At 42.2% G+C, this 16,399-nt stretch overlaps 1 protein-coding gene across 20 annotated transcripts in view; it reads left to right on the top strand.

The window, feature by feature from the left end:
• Positions 1-16,399, top strand: part of LOC119481177 (adhesion G protein-coupled receptor L3-like) — a 234,267-nt gene that overhangs the window by 142,031 nt on the left and 75,837 nt on the right. For all 20 annotated transcript variants that reach the window (XM_037757857.1, XM_037757869.1, XM_037757866.1 and 17 more), the window contains one exon: positions 11,901-12,260. In XM_037757857.1, the coding sequence (XP_037613785.1) occupies positions 11,901-12,260 (360 nt within the window). The remainder of the gene's footprint in view (positions 1-11,900; positions 12,261-16,399) is intronic.

The raw sequence follows: 16,399 nt of genomic DNA, 5'->3' as shown, positions 1-16,399 counted from the left end.
AATATTTTTTGCCCAAACAGGCTGTTTTCAAGGACAAATGATCTATGCCCAAGAGCGCTTCCATGACAACTCCATTGATAATTAAATTCACTGAATTGGTGATAAAAAAAAAAACTGTGCTGCACAGACTGCTATTAGCAGGCAGATATAAAAGCTCTCTTACCATTAATCCACTTTACATGATCACATTTAATGCGGAATATGCAAGGACAACTGGGAAATTGCTCTATGATCTTTTTTAAAAACATAAAAGAAAGACACAGCACATGCAATACCTGAATAGCCAGTTGACGAAAAATACATTGTCCTATCACTAAATGGAGATTTTACTTATTTGCGAAGGTCACGATGGCCTCTCTCGAGGTTACAATCTTTTTTCAGTTGTGGAAATCCATTGTCTCCCGACGACCCAGTTCTGATCCACCATTTCGTTTGTTCTGTCCTCCTCCATCACTGTGTGGTTCTGCTCAATCATCCCCGCAGCTGAGGGCAAATTGTAGTGGATTGTTAGCGAGACGCAGAGGCTTGCAAACACCTCCGATTGGAAAAGCTGCTTGAAGTCAGTGTCAAGATAGCAAGTAGCATAATTGCTACTGACCAGGCAATCACCCTTGAAAACAATGCTACTGTTCCGTCAAAACCAGTACATCACATCATCTGAACTACTTCCTACCGAGAGCATGTCACTAGCGCTCAACAAAACCATCCATCCGTTCTCTTAACCGCTTATCTCTGCTCAGTGTCACGTGTCAAAACTCGTCTCCAACCACTCAGACTCAGCCAAAGCATATCTTTATTATGATGCTACCTTATGCTATGCTTTGTTTTTGTCCTATCAGATTGAGATTGTTGTATTTCTCAATGCTGATCGGCAGTTTACTCCAAAATGATAGTAGGAGTGGGAATCACCAGAGGCCCCACGATATTACCTTTTTTCAACTGCAAATTATGCAGTTTGTCAACATCTGTTTTATCTATTAAGATACAGTTTTCACTCTGTTTTCATTCGTTCACATACAGTATCTTGAGGTGAGAGGTTAAGGGACTCCTTTGAAAAGGGCAGTGACAGTTTTTCCGTGCTAAAATTAAGCATAACTTTGGTGCGTTATTTAGCGTTCTTCCCGACCTTCCTTCCTTAGGTTTTGTAGTTTCATATGATACCAGTATCTTCACTCTAGCTTTTAAAACTGAGCCCACTACAACCTCTGAAAGACGTCGTCGGATTAAGGCTTATTAAGAGGTCAATAGTTTATAAAGATCGATACTTGATGTCCGTGTATCGATACAATATCGCCACGGAAAACATTGCGATACTACGCTGTATCGCTTTTTTCCCCCCACCCCTAAATGATAGTATTATTAAACCAGATGAGATTGTTGTGCTCGCAGTGAATTAGACTAGCTACATGCAGTATTTATTTCCTTTTATCTTTTCTGAAGACATTAGTCCTCGCCTCACCTTTACCAGAATAACCTCTGAGCTGCCACAGGGAGCACGAGGCACTGGCTGCACTGACTCCGCAGGACGGCAAAGACGAGGGCAGCCACATGAGAAAATTATCCTCACTCTCACACACCTACTGCTGCAGCACAAAAAAAAATCAATGTTACTTATAGTACATCATATATGTGTTAACTTGGATGCAGTTTTTTTAGCTCTAATTCCAAATTATTGTACGCTATTGATAATTCCAATTTTCTATCATTCAAATTCACATATCCAGATCCTAGTGTGTTGAGGAGCGTTGACAGAACACAGCGATCATTGTCTATTAGTCTGTTGATACTTTAGTATCTATGAGATGTTCCCTTCAGCTCACATTCCAATGAGACAACGTCGGAGTGATTCTTCAGTTGGTGTCATAGATACATTCGCCCGTCTGGCAGTCCTGTAATTTTGCCACATGTTGCCATCTGGCCAGGGCGCGGTGCCAGCGCCGCTAGCCTGGAGGGAGCCCGCAGACGTGGTGCCCCGACCTTCATGGCGAAACAGCCGATGTTTTGGACGCTCAGGCCCGTCTTGGCTCAGTTTGGAAGTGCCTGACACATGCTAAATTGATTAAGACTGTCTAAGCGGTAAATGCAGGCTGGCAGAGTCGGGTGGAGATAATCTGAGTGTGACTCAGTGTGCTGTTGTCCTTCGGGTTACGTTGCTTATGCACTAGCCTTCCAGTACCTGTCATGCTGCTTCTTGATTGAAACATTTTGACATGTTGCTATATAGATTCAAGCGACACCCTGCAGTTGTCATGTGTCATCAAAGAACCTTTTTTCTTTCTTGATTACAAAGCTTTAAGAAATATCTTGCTTGGCAGTTTAAACTAAATGCTACTATTCCACAAAGCTGTCTTTTTGCATGCTGCATGAAGCCCTTTTTGATGTCGAGGCTTTGAAATGTAGGCTACATGCTTATTTGCAGGCTACGCACTTATCCCATGCCTGGTGCACCTCCTGCAGAGGGCAATTTTTCTTCGAGGGAAAGTGCAAGGTTTAGGATTATAGTACAGAATGATTTTTCTAACACATGTACACGTGTGTGCGCACGCACACAAACACATGCACAAATGCACGATCTACTTGCAAACCCTTTTAATGCTGCAACACAATGGGGCTCTGTTAGTAACGCAGCTTTAGATTTTTTTTTTTGCATGGAAACAGGAAGCACTTTGTTGGTGCTTCAGAGCCTCTTTGGATGTCTCAAAGCCATATTCCCTCATGTAAGAATGAATTCTAATATATAATCTTTGTTACCATATTATCTCAGTATACTTCTCTTTTATTTCTGATATGGATTTTGAATGAAACCTTTTAGATGTGAGCAGGCGGGCTCATGCTTCAAGTGTTTCAGTATGTAGCAGGTCTGTTCCTTACTGTGGGATACGCCATTATATATATCACATGATTTTTTTTCTGGTGTCCCTCCCCCCTGACTGGCCATCCATCATGGGCCGTGGCAGCTCTACCTTGATCCAGAAATCATACACAGATCACCTGTGTAGTGAGAGGGGTGGCAGGCAATCCCTCAATTAAGGCCAACACTCTATCCATCTCTCCTGACATGTGCAGAAATGGGAAAACATACTTATAGTTAAAAAAATCAAAGGCTTATGTCTAGTGTGTAAATTGTAGGTGAATATGGATTATTAGGCACCGCTGCATTTGTACTTCTGTACATGTGTAAATGTATTTTTTCATCTCTTTCTGTCAGCCAGGTCTCTTTTTTTCAGCCAGGATCTGAAATTAGCAGCCGCCATCCACCAAATGCGGGTAAATTGTTGGCAGTGGCAAGTAAAATCGTCAGGCTATCCGCCACTTTGGCAGGCAGGGAAAACGCTACGGATGGCAATAGAGAACCGGTTCCTAGTTGTCCGATTCCTTGGCATCTCATGCCTCCGTGACTATTGATTCCTCTGCATTGATGCTTTCCGACAGTTACGCATGCACAATGACGCAACGGCATACACACACCAGACCGGAGCCGTGGTGGAGAGAAACAAAAGTGCTCAAAAGCATGGCGTTACTACTACTTTTTTCCCTGATAACGCGACACTGTGACCAATATATCTGTGTTGAAATCTTTGGGAGGAGAGTTAGTAACGTCACCTGTTGGAAGCCGGTGAGCAGCACAGTCCTGCTTGGCTAAATAACAGAGCTACTAACGTTGACGGAGGTGACATTGTGATGCGTTCAAGCTCTGTTCAGTAATAATGACTCTTGGGAGAAGGCAAATTCTAACTTTGTCACGATGTGTTCAAATGTAATCTCGTAAAATAAAATCTTTGGCGAGAAACTTGAATAAATACAGTTGTTTGCTGGAGATAATAGAGAGGGAATTATGACCTGTTTAACTTCCTAATGCTAGCTCTAAGCAGCGTATAATAGATAATTAAAACTACTGATGCCAAGACATTTTTTTAATCAAAGCAAATATTTAACTAAAAATGCAATCATTTATTTCCTAATCATTTTAATTGTGTTTTGTATGCAAATAACCACTACAGATGACAATAACAAAGTGCAATACTGTGTACAGTACCCTCCCGACCCTGGAAAATAGGGTTCACCCAGAAGCTACGGTGTAATTCAAACACTGTAATTTACCATGGATATAATGTTTTTTATGTAAAATATATAACAAACATTGATAGACATCAGATCTTAAATGTTATTCCTTCATTTAGTGCAGAGATTTCAAAAGTGGCAGATCAAATTTCTGAGTGGCAGACAAAAAATACTTAGTGAAAAAAGTGAATTTCAGGCCCTGACCTCAGTTATCCTCTAAGCAGGTAGTCGGCAGCGATTTCAAAAGTTTCACCCAATGAATATCAAACTCAGAAGAATAAAATGTGTTAATAGAGTTGTACTGTATAGTGTGTGGGATCTTTCTCCACTCTACTCCTGATGTGTGTGTGTGTGTACGACGGCAACCTGTTTCTCATGATAGCCAAAAATTTGCCACATTAGATTTAACAGGCTTTGGGGACACACAAGCTCAAAGTGATCTATTTTGGCCAATCAGCCAATTAAATCTGATTGGAGGCCTCCGTAGCATCTTTAGCTCTCTTTATCACCAGTGACGCAGCTTTGCCCTTTCCATTTGGCCCACGCTACTGTCGGTTGACAGTCTTTTGAAAAGCCTTACTTGAGGTTTTTTTTGGCAAATGGGTGAGACCTTGGAGCAGTGTGCCTTTCCTCTTAGTGAGTCTGAAATCCCCTCAGCTCATGTGCTCACACTACTCTCTCCTCCTTTTTTGCTTTCCCCGGTACGGTTGACGATGTTTGGCCTTGTCAGTAGCCTAAGAGACTCAAGTTTTGGCTCCAAGAATAAAAGTGGAATCCAACATTCTTTAGCTTAGAAAACATGTTGCTAATAAATATGGATCTCTGTGGAGATTTGAATACAAACCATTACAGTGCTGTATATACTGTATTAATATGACAGATTTGCATAGTGCATTTTTGATTTAAGGTTTTGAGACTATTTGAGAATATGTAGAATAAATAAATAAAAATCGAATTCGCTAAATCTAATTTCCCAGATGAGCTAATATGTCTGCATATTAGGCAAAAAAATAGCACAGCTTTTGCATGCATTTACTGCACATCTGTGTAGTGAATTCACCCTGCAGAACCCCACTGTAGTGCATATTGCGAGCAGGCTCGCCTCACGTCTCCTCTGTCATTTAACTCAAACACTGTGAGTGTCTCTCCGGGCCTGCGTCCATGTGTGCATACATATCAGCCCAGGGCATACGCTTCTCCCAGCGCCGTGTGACCTCCATAGATGCCCTCTCGAGTCCCGGGAAGAGAGCTTCGGAATGAGAAATTAATTGCCAAACAATGCATGGCTCCCATCCATTACGGTTCTCATCATGTCAGATGATATCGAAGCATTACCGGATGTCTGGCTGCATAATTTACCGCACCCCCCAAATCCCAGTTGCACTCTCTGATGGATTTGTGGGGCCTGCCACAAAAGGCTCCATTAAACGACAGGACTTTTATCATTTCATTTGCTGACCATTCTCCTCAGCGCACGAGGACACGTGTAGCGTTTCGGTGGGATCGTATAACATAAACATCAGGGAATTGATAAGCTTTGGAGCTTAGAGAATTATGCCATTATGAGGCGGGTACTGATTTTGTGAGATGGCTTAAAATAGATGATGTTGTCTTTGTGTATGGATGTAAATATTTCACATCAAAGATACAATTTTCTACAAATTAACGCTCAATTAGCTGATGGCTGGGAATTAACAAACCACTTCAGTTAAAGCCTCAATTATTTTTTTTTCTCCAGTTCTCTCTGCTTTTATCCTGTAAATTTAGGGTCATATCGGGACACAACTTATAATGTTTGTCTCATATTTGTTGCTAACTGTATTGGTCAACTATAATTATAAGATAACCAACTTTTTTTGTATAGATACCTGTACCTAAAAAGACATCAGAACTAACTTTAAGGGAAGTCGACTGAGTTACAAAGTGGAAGCAGCACCCTTGCATCAACCTGCCACATGAAACAAGTATATGGTTGTACTTTATTTCTGAGTGCTCCGCTAATAGCCACAATCATGGATTTGGGCTTCAAGTGCGCTTCACTCTAAAAATACATGTCCCAGCACCCAGAAATCCCATTTTGCGGGCTTTAAAACAGGCTCGTAGAAAAGTTAATGGGTGACATCACACTAAGACTGTCCGGTATTTTCTCCAGCCTGTGAAAGTGCCTACTGAAGATGTAACCATGCATAAAGGTTCAAATACTGAAATTAAGAGGTAATTGGGTTCAGCTCGAGGTTTGGGAAGAGTCACTTCACCGTCTGATGCTAGTTTCATTTTTACCCCCCGAAAGCCCTTTGCACCTCTTTTGATCTCGAGTCTGCAGAAGTTTCTCCGAGCCGACGAGCCCGCTCTCGGTGCGGAAATGGCAAGTCATATAAACCGGATTCATTTCATAGTAGCGTAGCAGGTTTTTTTAAAAAAAAATTTTTTACCCCGGAGCGAAGTAGAGCAGGCTTATCTAATTGTGAAAGCCACGAGCCCTGGGATACAGAGAGAGAGGCTAATTAGTTAGAAATGAATGCTTTGAAATGAAGCACAAAGCTCGGTGTGTGGTGGAAACAGACTTCATGCGTTTGGTGGTGATGGGGGGGGCGGGGATTTTGTGCAATAAAAAGCGGTGCGTAAATGATGAAGTGGAGTTGGTGCTTCAATGAGAGGAAGCTGGAGTGCCCACAGAAGTTTGCTCCTGTCTGTTATGAATGGAAAGGTCGCCTGTTTAGGTGTAGGAACATCCTTAAGCCCTCTGAGCTTAAGAGTCATGAATATCTGATAGCTGGCTGTTGGTATTATTCATTTTTAATCAACTTTGTAATGCATTTGAGAGTGCATTCAATCTTAAATATACAGAAGATAGATTACTTTGAGGTCTGAGGTCATTTTCTTGAATTATATTCTTAAACTCGTATCATTGTGCAATACCTAAACACATCCTAGGACCCGATTCTAATTAAAAAAACACTAGAAGTACTTGTTAAGTAGACATTGAAATGAGAAATTCATGAGAGCAAGAGAAGAATTCACGCCTCAATAGTTCTATTTCCATGTCTTCTTTGTGGTCTTGTTGCAGTTTCGTTGTTGTTTTGCAAAACTCTCAACCAAAAAATGCTCCGCACATTCAAATCTGCCCGTAAGGTCACTCACAAGTCCCTCGGAGCATACCAAAGTGTTGTTCACCTCGTTGGTGCTCTTGAGCTTTTCTCTCTCTCTCTTCATCCCTTTGGAGAGAATGGGAAAGCTGGCAAAGCAAAACAAAATGTCCTTGTGTTGTCTCCAAGGCGATAGTGCCTGCAGACTGTGGCTGCTGTCTGCTGCTGCTGGCTTTCCTTTTTTTTTTGTCTGTGCTCATCTCATGGAAAAGATATACAAGTTTGCTCAAGGACACTTTCTTCTTTTTCCACTGCTGCTTCGCCGTCTCTTGTGTGTGTCTTTGCGGGGCATATTTAACATGCTGCGTGTTGAAAAATAATTCTGCAGTGGGCTCAACGGGATCCTCTGGAAGTATGGAATTACATTCTAGACATGGTTCCTAGCGACTTTGAATTAACCTCATGCAGTGATGGCGATTTCCTTGAGCCATCTTTCTCCGTACTGTCATATTACCCAGCATTAAAGATAGTGATGTGATAACTTTTATCATGATTATTTAAAAGGATCGGTAAAGTAAATTGATCTCATTGTCTTTGAAATTGAGGGACAATGATAGCTGGATATTTGTCTTGGTTTAATCCTAAACTTCAAACCAAGACTGTAACATTTGAAAGAAGAAACAGCATGAAAAGTTGATAATCACTGAAACACACTGTTGCTCATCGCAGTACACTCAAGGGCATAGCACTAAAGTTACTTGGTCTGGTATGACCAGTAGCTTATGGGTTAATATTAGCAAACCTAGAAAGATAGATATTACTGTGTAACTGGCATTACTGAGTCACTTTGCTGACTATTTGTCTCTTCTTTACTTGTGTTATTGTTATACCATATTTTAGCATTTTACAGATACACATTTAAATGGTTTATTCAGGTTTTAACAAGAAGTGAACATAGAACAGGAAAAACTGCAAAACCATCTCTATTTAAGGAGAGTTATTCCAAGAGGGTTACCCCCACTACTAGCCTTGTAGTCACATCATTTGAATAATCTAGATAGTTTTGCGGGGTTGTGTATTTGAAGCGGTTCGTTAACCAGATGAAAACAAACTGTGCAAAGTTCTTTTCAAAATTAGCTGAATCGATTGTATTATTGTTCATATTGGATTTTATGTAGAAGTAACTGTCAGCAATGGTGGCTTTGCAGCTATTTTGTTGACACTGCTGTCAAAAATTCCTGTGATGTGATGTCAGCGCGGCAATTTATAATAATCTTCGAAAATAAAGGGAAGTTCAGTGAGCCATTATTCAGCAGTTACCACTTGTGGCCACTAAAGTGAGACTTTGCAACTTTTGCGTTGCGGAATTGACCCAGAAGAAATACTATGTCTGTTTACTTCTTAGTTTGTGATTCTGTGACATGCTCAGATACAGTGTACAAGAAGAATCACAAAAGTCAACGATCTAACTCCGAAACATCAGTTACACAGCAATATCTATTTGATATGTTTGCTAACATTAGCTGACATTAGCCACCATTGGTCATACCAGACCAAGTAAAAGATAATAGCACAAAACCCCTGAGTTCACTGAACAGAGCAATAGTGCCCTTTATTCCGTATGACTACAACTTTTCCTTTGTATCAGGAAGAATGTGCCATTTCATCTTTAAAATGTTACATAATCTCACTCTAAACTGGACGATACTGATATTTGTGATTTTAATATATATAATATGGTGTCTTATTTATTATTAGGTCTCTCTTCCTACAAAACTATGGTTAAAGGTGCTAAATTCCAAATTCAGAGCACATCTATGTTTGAGGGAGCATTTACAGGCACGTTGAGAGCAGCACAAACAGTATAAACTGTTGCTAACAGCACGAACAGTATAAACAACAGCAACAGAGCTAACAGTGCTAGGGGGGAAACGGAGGGTGGGTGCTACGCTTCCGCGATGACGCCGTGGGTTCAGGACGGCGTTATCAGCTGTGTGTATGAACAGACTGGGGCTCACATGCACTAAAAACACGTGCGGGTGACAGCCCGGCTATGTAAACAAAGCACAGAGAAGCTCTGATTACAGCACACACTGAAGGAGCGCGACTTCATTCTCTGCTCAGGTAGATATTACTCCTCTATATCTTTACATAGCGAATTGTGATGTGCTGCTATATTAATGCTCTGAATTTCAAATTCAGCACTTTTAATGCATCACAAGTTTACTGACTTACATCAGTCTGCATTTCAGGCAGCTAAAGCAACAAACTCCCTCAGCAGAAATCTGTCACAGTCAGAATGGCTCCCGTATCAGCCATCCTGACCAGTACAATAATTCCCTTATCCTAACAGGGCTGTCTGCACACCTTTCTAGCCACTAGCTTATCTGAGCCTATGCAAGGTGACCTTTACTGACCCCAATATGAGCAGGGAATTTCCATGATCAGATTTCCATGAGGTGCTCTAATGGGCTCTTTTACTATATGCAGTTTAAGTGCCACCGGCTGATTTCAATTATACTTAAATTGATGCCACTTCCCTTTTACCAAGTGTTGATGTTAGGTAACATGTTAGGTTATCATCACTTCTCAAATACAGATGCATAAATGAGTCGGTTCATGAATAATCAAATAAATAGACTGGTGTCCTTGAAGATATTTCACCCTCCTATTTTCAATGATCATTGCAGCCCTAGGATCCACTGTGCTGCCGTGGCGCAGATTGATGATGATGTCTAATAGTGGTTATAGAATGTAAATGGTGATGTCTCTGTGGCTGGTGGACATGTTAAATACCCATTTGAGCAATCGTGTGATTTTTTTAAAGCCCCGTTGATGGGTGGTAGTGTCAGTTTATGTTCGGTGATGTGTGGCTGCCGGTGTGTGAGCATGTGACTATGCTTTTGTGCTAGCTCATTCAAGCATTTGCCTCCATGTAATAGCATCTTTTCCAAGTTTTTTGTGTGTTTTCCACTTAACATTTACAGCTGTATACTCTGCTGATTTGTTATTTATCTGTCTGTGAGAGATATTTTGAAGTTATATAACCTGCATTATAAGGTCTCTGTGTGCCTTGAGTTCACATTGCAATTCAATGAGATTCTTGTTATAGTTCCACTTTGCTGATGGAGTGCCTCCACAGGAGTGCACAAGATACCTGCGGATCTTAAAAAACACAACAAACTCTTTTGTTAGGGAGAGAAAACAAATACTCAATCAGCCTGGAACTCTTGCTGCGGTGGCAACCTATTTAATCAACCTTGGCTATCGTTGAATGCTGTTAAGCGTTGAATGCATTGACTGCTGATAGAGCCCTGGTTTGTGTCATTACAGCCTCCGGGCGTCTCTACGATTCCTAAACAGTGGCACTAATTTATGCTGTCTTATTCCACCGCTTTCAAATTCACCATACAGAGAAATCGTCCGATTTGCAAATTGAATCTCGCTGCTTGAACTGGATCTCAGCAGTGATGTCCGTTATCTAAGCTCTCTGGATGTGTGACGTCCATTACACCTGCCAACCTAAAATCGACCCTCATTAAATTTTGTTTTGCTCCCCTTTCATACAAAGATTGGGACCATTTGTCACTTCTGTCATTTTGATTGTATCTCTGCATTAAGTGGGGGGAGAAAAAAAAGGCCTATCCCAAATTGCATTTTTGCGAAGGCCCAGATTGTGTGTCTGTGAGAAAGTGCTCTCTCATGGGAGCTTATTTAAAGGGTCTACAGCAAGCTCCCCTCTATCCAAACCACACACAGTAATAAGATCATGACATATAAAAATGTCAGCATGGCATATTGAAGAATCTTTGAGCACAAATAATGCAAATATATAATGAGTAATATAGAGCAATGCTCCTAAATGAAGATATCCCATAGAAAAAAAATGGCTACTTCCCACTTTCCGAAGATATATTATGAAGTATGACCTCTCGGTGTGTCCTCTGACCCTCTGTGGCTTAACCAAGTCCATGCATTCATAAAAAGCCTGTAGCTAAATGAATTTGGGCCCCCCATTTTCCAATCAGTGACACAGGGGATGGAATATAAAGGGGACAGAATGGATGAGTAGATGGGATGATTGATGACGGGGAGTCGAGGAGGTGTATATGAATTTGAGTGGGAAGAGAAGGATTGCCTATAGCCAGTGTGTGGGTGAATCTTGATGTGTGTGTGGGTGCATCTCGGTTGGTGTGTGCGTGCTGGTGTTATGATAGCCCTCGTCCCCAACAGCTCAGGTAAACAGCGTCATTAGCAAGCACCTCCTGGAGTGTAACCACAGGGAGGACTCACATCCAGGAAATAGGTATTTCAGTTTGTCCCGGCTGACCCAGAAATAGCATGTAGCTACAACACCCAGCTATTGACTCGCAGAGATATGCCCTCGTCAACGGCAACTTTTAGACGGCACAGCTGTGTATGTGTGTGGCGTGTGTGTGTGTGTGTGTGTGTGTGTGTGTGTGCGCCTAGCCAGCGGGGGTCCAAAACTAGACACCATACCCATGCAAGTCACACCTGCCAGTTCCAATTGATCCTCTTTGAACTATCTCCTCTTAAACTGACAAATGGAAAGGCGGGAAGAATAGAACCCCCCCCCTGCGTACGCTCTGTCTTTTTTTTCACCAGCACCAAAATAAATTTCGCTCTGACATTAATGAAGTGTGACTGAAAAGAGAAAGACATTTACTCTCAATCTTCTTTTTTTCCCATGAGTCTGTCAGTTCACTTTGTTCCTTCTTTCTCCTTTACCAGAAACGTCCTCCTCTGTAATGGTGTACATGGACACGACGACCATGACAACGAGGACCACCACTCGACAAACCACCGCTTCCTTGACAACCACGACAGCCAGGACTACCACCACCAAGATGCCATCCACAACGACGGCAATGGCCCAGTGGCCACGGACCACATCCACAATGGTGGTCCCCGTCCAGACGCTGGTGGATGGTTTGCTCCCAGACGACGACAAAGACGACAGGTCGCCACCTTCCTCCAAGCTTCCCAACATCAGGGTGGAGTACTGCAATCCCCTGGTGATGATGGACATCTCCTGGCCCAAGACCAAACAGGGTGTGGTGGCCAAGATGCCCTGTCCACCTGGAACCATAGGTAACATAGATTTTTGTAATGTCAAATATTTAAAGAAAGCCTTATTTTTGTAGTTTGGCCCCCAGTTATTTGGTCATATAAAATGTGGGCTCTCCATTCATCCATTGATCCATTTTTAGCAACTAATGTGGGTGCAAGTCATGATGGCAGCAGGCTAAATAAGGCAGCCCTGACATTCTACTTGGGGGATCTTGAGGCATTTTCAGGCCAGGTGGAATATATAGCTCTCCAGTGTGCTTTGAATATATCCCTTGGACTATACTTTGTTTCCCTACAAGGGGAATGTTTTAGCCACACTTAGCCTAATTTTAGCCACTTATATACTGTATCTAGGATCTCATTCTTTCAGTCACTCCCCAAATCTCATGACAATTTGGATTTGGGTTAGAATGTAGATGCACTGGTAAATTGAGAGTTTTCGCCAATCAGTAGATTATTCACCACAACAATATATCGGCCACATCCCTACCAAAACTGCACCCATCTGTACGTCAGTGGATGCAAAAAGTGGTTTAAATAATCTTATTATAAAGACTTAACCGTTGTGTTGTTTGAAACCTGTCTGATCATCTTCTAATGTTCCCTTTCCCATTTGTTCATTGTCATTGAAGCTCTCACCGTTTTCCCAGACAATTACTTTGGCCAAAACTACGAAAATAAGTTAGTGGTAGCTATGTTTAATAAAGCAGATTTCCTTTAAAGATTGGTAACATTGGAGAAACCAGCAAGAGTACACTAGATTTTAAAAAGGAACCCACCAAAAAACCAAGCCCAGTGTTGCCAACTCTTTTACAAAAGTTGAAAGTTGAGAAAGAGAAACACTGACAGCCCGTCCCTTCAGACCTCCCTCCAATGCCTCTGCCTCAAAATTATTATTATTAAGAACATATACATATCATAGTGACCATGAACGGCGAACATAGCTATTGTTTGTCAAGCTAGCAGCTTGTGGAAGACTCCTGTGACTCGCAATGAGTGCACGGGCAGAGTGCACACAGGTAGACAGGCATGTAGGTAGACAGTTAGGGCGTCCAATCATTACATTCGGGTCAAATGAAATGATTGGACGGCTTTATTACAGTCCTGAGAGAGCCACAGATAACAGATTTTTTTCTTTTTTTTTGTCAAAGCATTTGATTTATTGATTGCTGTCGGGATGTAAAGAGAATTTCAAAAAAATATAACAACAATGTTTGTAAAATACATTACCCACTCTAGCTTTAACTTTGCCATTGGACTTCTCTACTGTTTTCTGTTTCTGTTTCATTGTTGGTAGGTCTACCACTTTACAGTATGTGGCGCGTCAACATAGTATGACACATAATGTACACGGCACTCCAAATAGGCGCATCCTGATTAATCTTCCAAAACCCTCAAACATTCCTCTGTTTAAAAATTGAAAACTCTGCTAATGAAATATATATGTTGTTTCTTTATTCTCTTACTCTATGAGGATGTCAATAGTCTCGTTAGGAGACAGTCTACTGTCAGACTCTTTGCCTTGATGTCGGTCGCCGGTGTGTGTTTTGTTTATGTTTACACTCCCCCTGCAGCTCTCGTCGTCTCGCTTCCTGTCCTCCCTCCTCACTCTTTTCTTCCTGACTCACTGATGCAAAGACTAAAGATAGCTTAGCATTGCATCTGCATGGAAGCTAGTAACTAGTACACCACACATCCATATTTATTTCTCGTCTCTCAGGATACAATTGGTGTAATTAATTAGTGACTAAACATGTTTGTGTTAGGCACGTTGAAAGGGCTGTTGAGCTTTGTTTATCAGGCATCACACCATTTGTTTTCTCTGTGTTGTTCCAGCTCTGTCTTTGTATCGATACTAAGAGAATGAACTCGAGTGTGCATTAAGATAAAATCAATGTCGGCTGCTTTAAATATAAAAGCTTTACCTCTGAAAGTATGACTATCTACGTAAGTGCTGATCAAGCAGCTGTTCATATTTTAATGAGACCTCGCCACTGAGCGCATTAAAGTAAAGGCTCTGACGTTATAAACTTGAAGATCTCGCTGTGTTCTTAAAGTAGGAGATGAATCATGAGGGAAGAATTAAAGTTTAAACTTAACTGAAAGGTAACCTAGAAACCGTGATATTGTGGGTTTCTGTTGTCAGACAGGATTGTTGCATAAATAAAGCACCTCAGTGGTGGTGATACGTCTAACTGAAATGGAAGGAGTCTCTGTCTGTCTGTCTGTCTGTTCGTCCATCCGTCCGTCCATCCGTCTGTCTGTCTTTAACTTTCTTGACAACCGTTCATCCGATCAACTTTCCACTTGGCGGGTGTATTGCTGAGGACCCAAGCATTGTTGAGTGCACCCTCTTGAGATCTACGGTACATATGTATTAGTAGTGCATTGTCTACACGTTGTGTAGTGTATTAAGAAGGGACCCCTATTAACTGTTACACCGCTGAACCGCATGCTGGGTGCAGCAAATTAGCACCAGCCACCGGCCAAATGTGGGTGGATTTGGCCGTTGGCAGGTAAACAAAGGGGGCATTTAACAAACGATTGAATAAAAGTCAACTCAATCATCAGGCGCCCTAGCAAAGCAGAGCAGAGAGCTGCTTCTTAAACACGTTGCGTCTTCACGTCTGGTGGAATCAAAGCATTGTCTAGAGTGGCGGCGATCAGCTCCAGCGGCTGCGTCACAGCCAAACCTCGCCACTTTGGCAGGTGGGAGAAAAAGATAATTTCCAAAACTGCTAAAATATGCACTGTTACAACGCTGAACAGTATTCTGGGTACTGCTTACTCTCCGTCGCTCGCTACAATATTAACTGTTAACGGCCTTTCACTCAGAACACAGCCACTGCCCCACTGCGCTCTGAAACCCGTTATTTCCAGTGGCTTGCAATGACGGCTTTTCCCTGTGCCGAGCAAAGTGCATGTGTTCAACCTGGTTGAACCTGGGGCGTATGATGTGCGCTGAACCTAGCGTTGAGCGCAGCGCAAACCGCTTTCTGTGGGAAAGGGCCTTTACACCGCCGAACGGCATGCTGGGTCCAGCTCGCTCTACGTCGATGTTTGTGTCGTCGTTTGTGTCGTCGTGTCGTTGTGTCGTTGTTTGTGTCGTTGTTCGTGTGAGCTTTTGCACCCAAATGACGCGTATACTATAGCATTGCTAGGGGATGCAACTATGTCATGGCAGGTGTATTGCTCAGGACCCAAGGAAGGGCTGTGTGAAGTTGTTTGGATGAACGTTTCTCGAGAACCACAGGCCAAGCAGTCGGCCCATCTGAACAGGCCCATTTTGAACGGGCACCGTACTATTTATTAGAACCAAAAGAATAGGTAATGCAAATCAGATATGTAAAAAATTGCAAAATGTGCCTTTGTTAAGGAATGTTCTGAAACTTCTCAATCATGATTTTTTTATAGAGTAAGTCACCCTAGATTGGGGAGTGACATCATAGCCTCAAATCTGGCTCAAAGCCTAAGAAAATCTGTTCATTTCATCAATCAGCACATCGACTCAGACACACACACACACACACATACAGGCTTCATTAATGGGCAACACCAGCACCCGTCGAGACCTCACTAACAGCCGTCATATGGCAAGATAAGAGGAACACATACCCCACCTCCTCTCGGCACATTCTTCAAAGCCACTGCTCTTCAGACGACACTGCCAAGCAGAACACGACTGTGTGAGCTTCCTCTGCCACTCTTTGAAAGTTCCTCGAGCTCCCCTTCCATCTCCCTCACTCCGCTCGCTGTCATTTTGTCTCCCCCCCACACGCGTCCGACTCCCTCTCTCACTCCCTCCCTCTTTCATGCGCCTTCTCCCGCCTCGCAGTATAGGAGGAAATGCAGAGTCCCTTATCTTATAAACCCATCAAACATAAGGCTGTCCAAGGTGGACTGGGGAAGGAAATTATATGTCAATCAAAATTTATATCTGCTAATGCTGGTCGTCTCACCTGCCAACACACCCTCCCTCTAAGTACAAGCAAGGGCAATTTAATGTCAGCATGTAGCCCTGCTGATGTCAGCTCTGAAAATATAGATGCAAGTTATTTGAGGTAGGTGGAGGAACAAGTCAAAGATGCACTTTATTACAAAATGACAGATGCCTACAAAAACGGTTGTTTTTTACTGTATATCTCTTGATTAAATTAATC

Source organism: Sebastes umbrosus, chromosome 22, assembly GCF_015220745.1.
Source record: "Sebastes umbrosus isolate fSebUmb1 chromosome 22, fSebUmb1.pri, whole genome shotgun sequence".
Classification (NCBI taxonomy): Eukaryota; Metazoa; Chordata; class Actinopteri; order Perciformes; family Sebastidae; genus Sebastes; species Sebastes umbrosus.
Note: the sequence above shows the minus strand (reverse complement) of the source record. Positions and strands in the feature narration are given on the sequence as shown.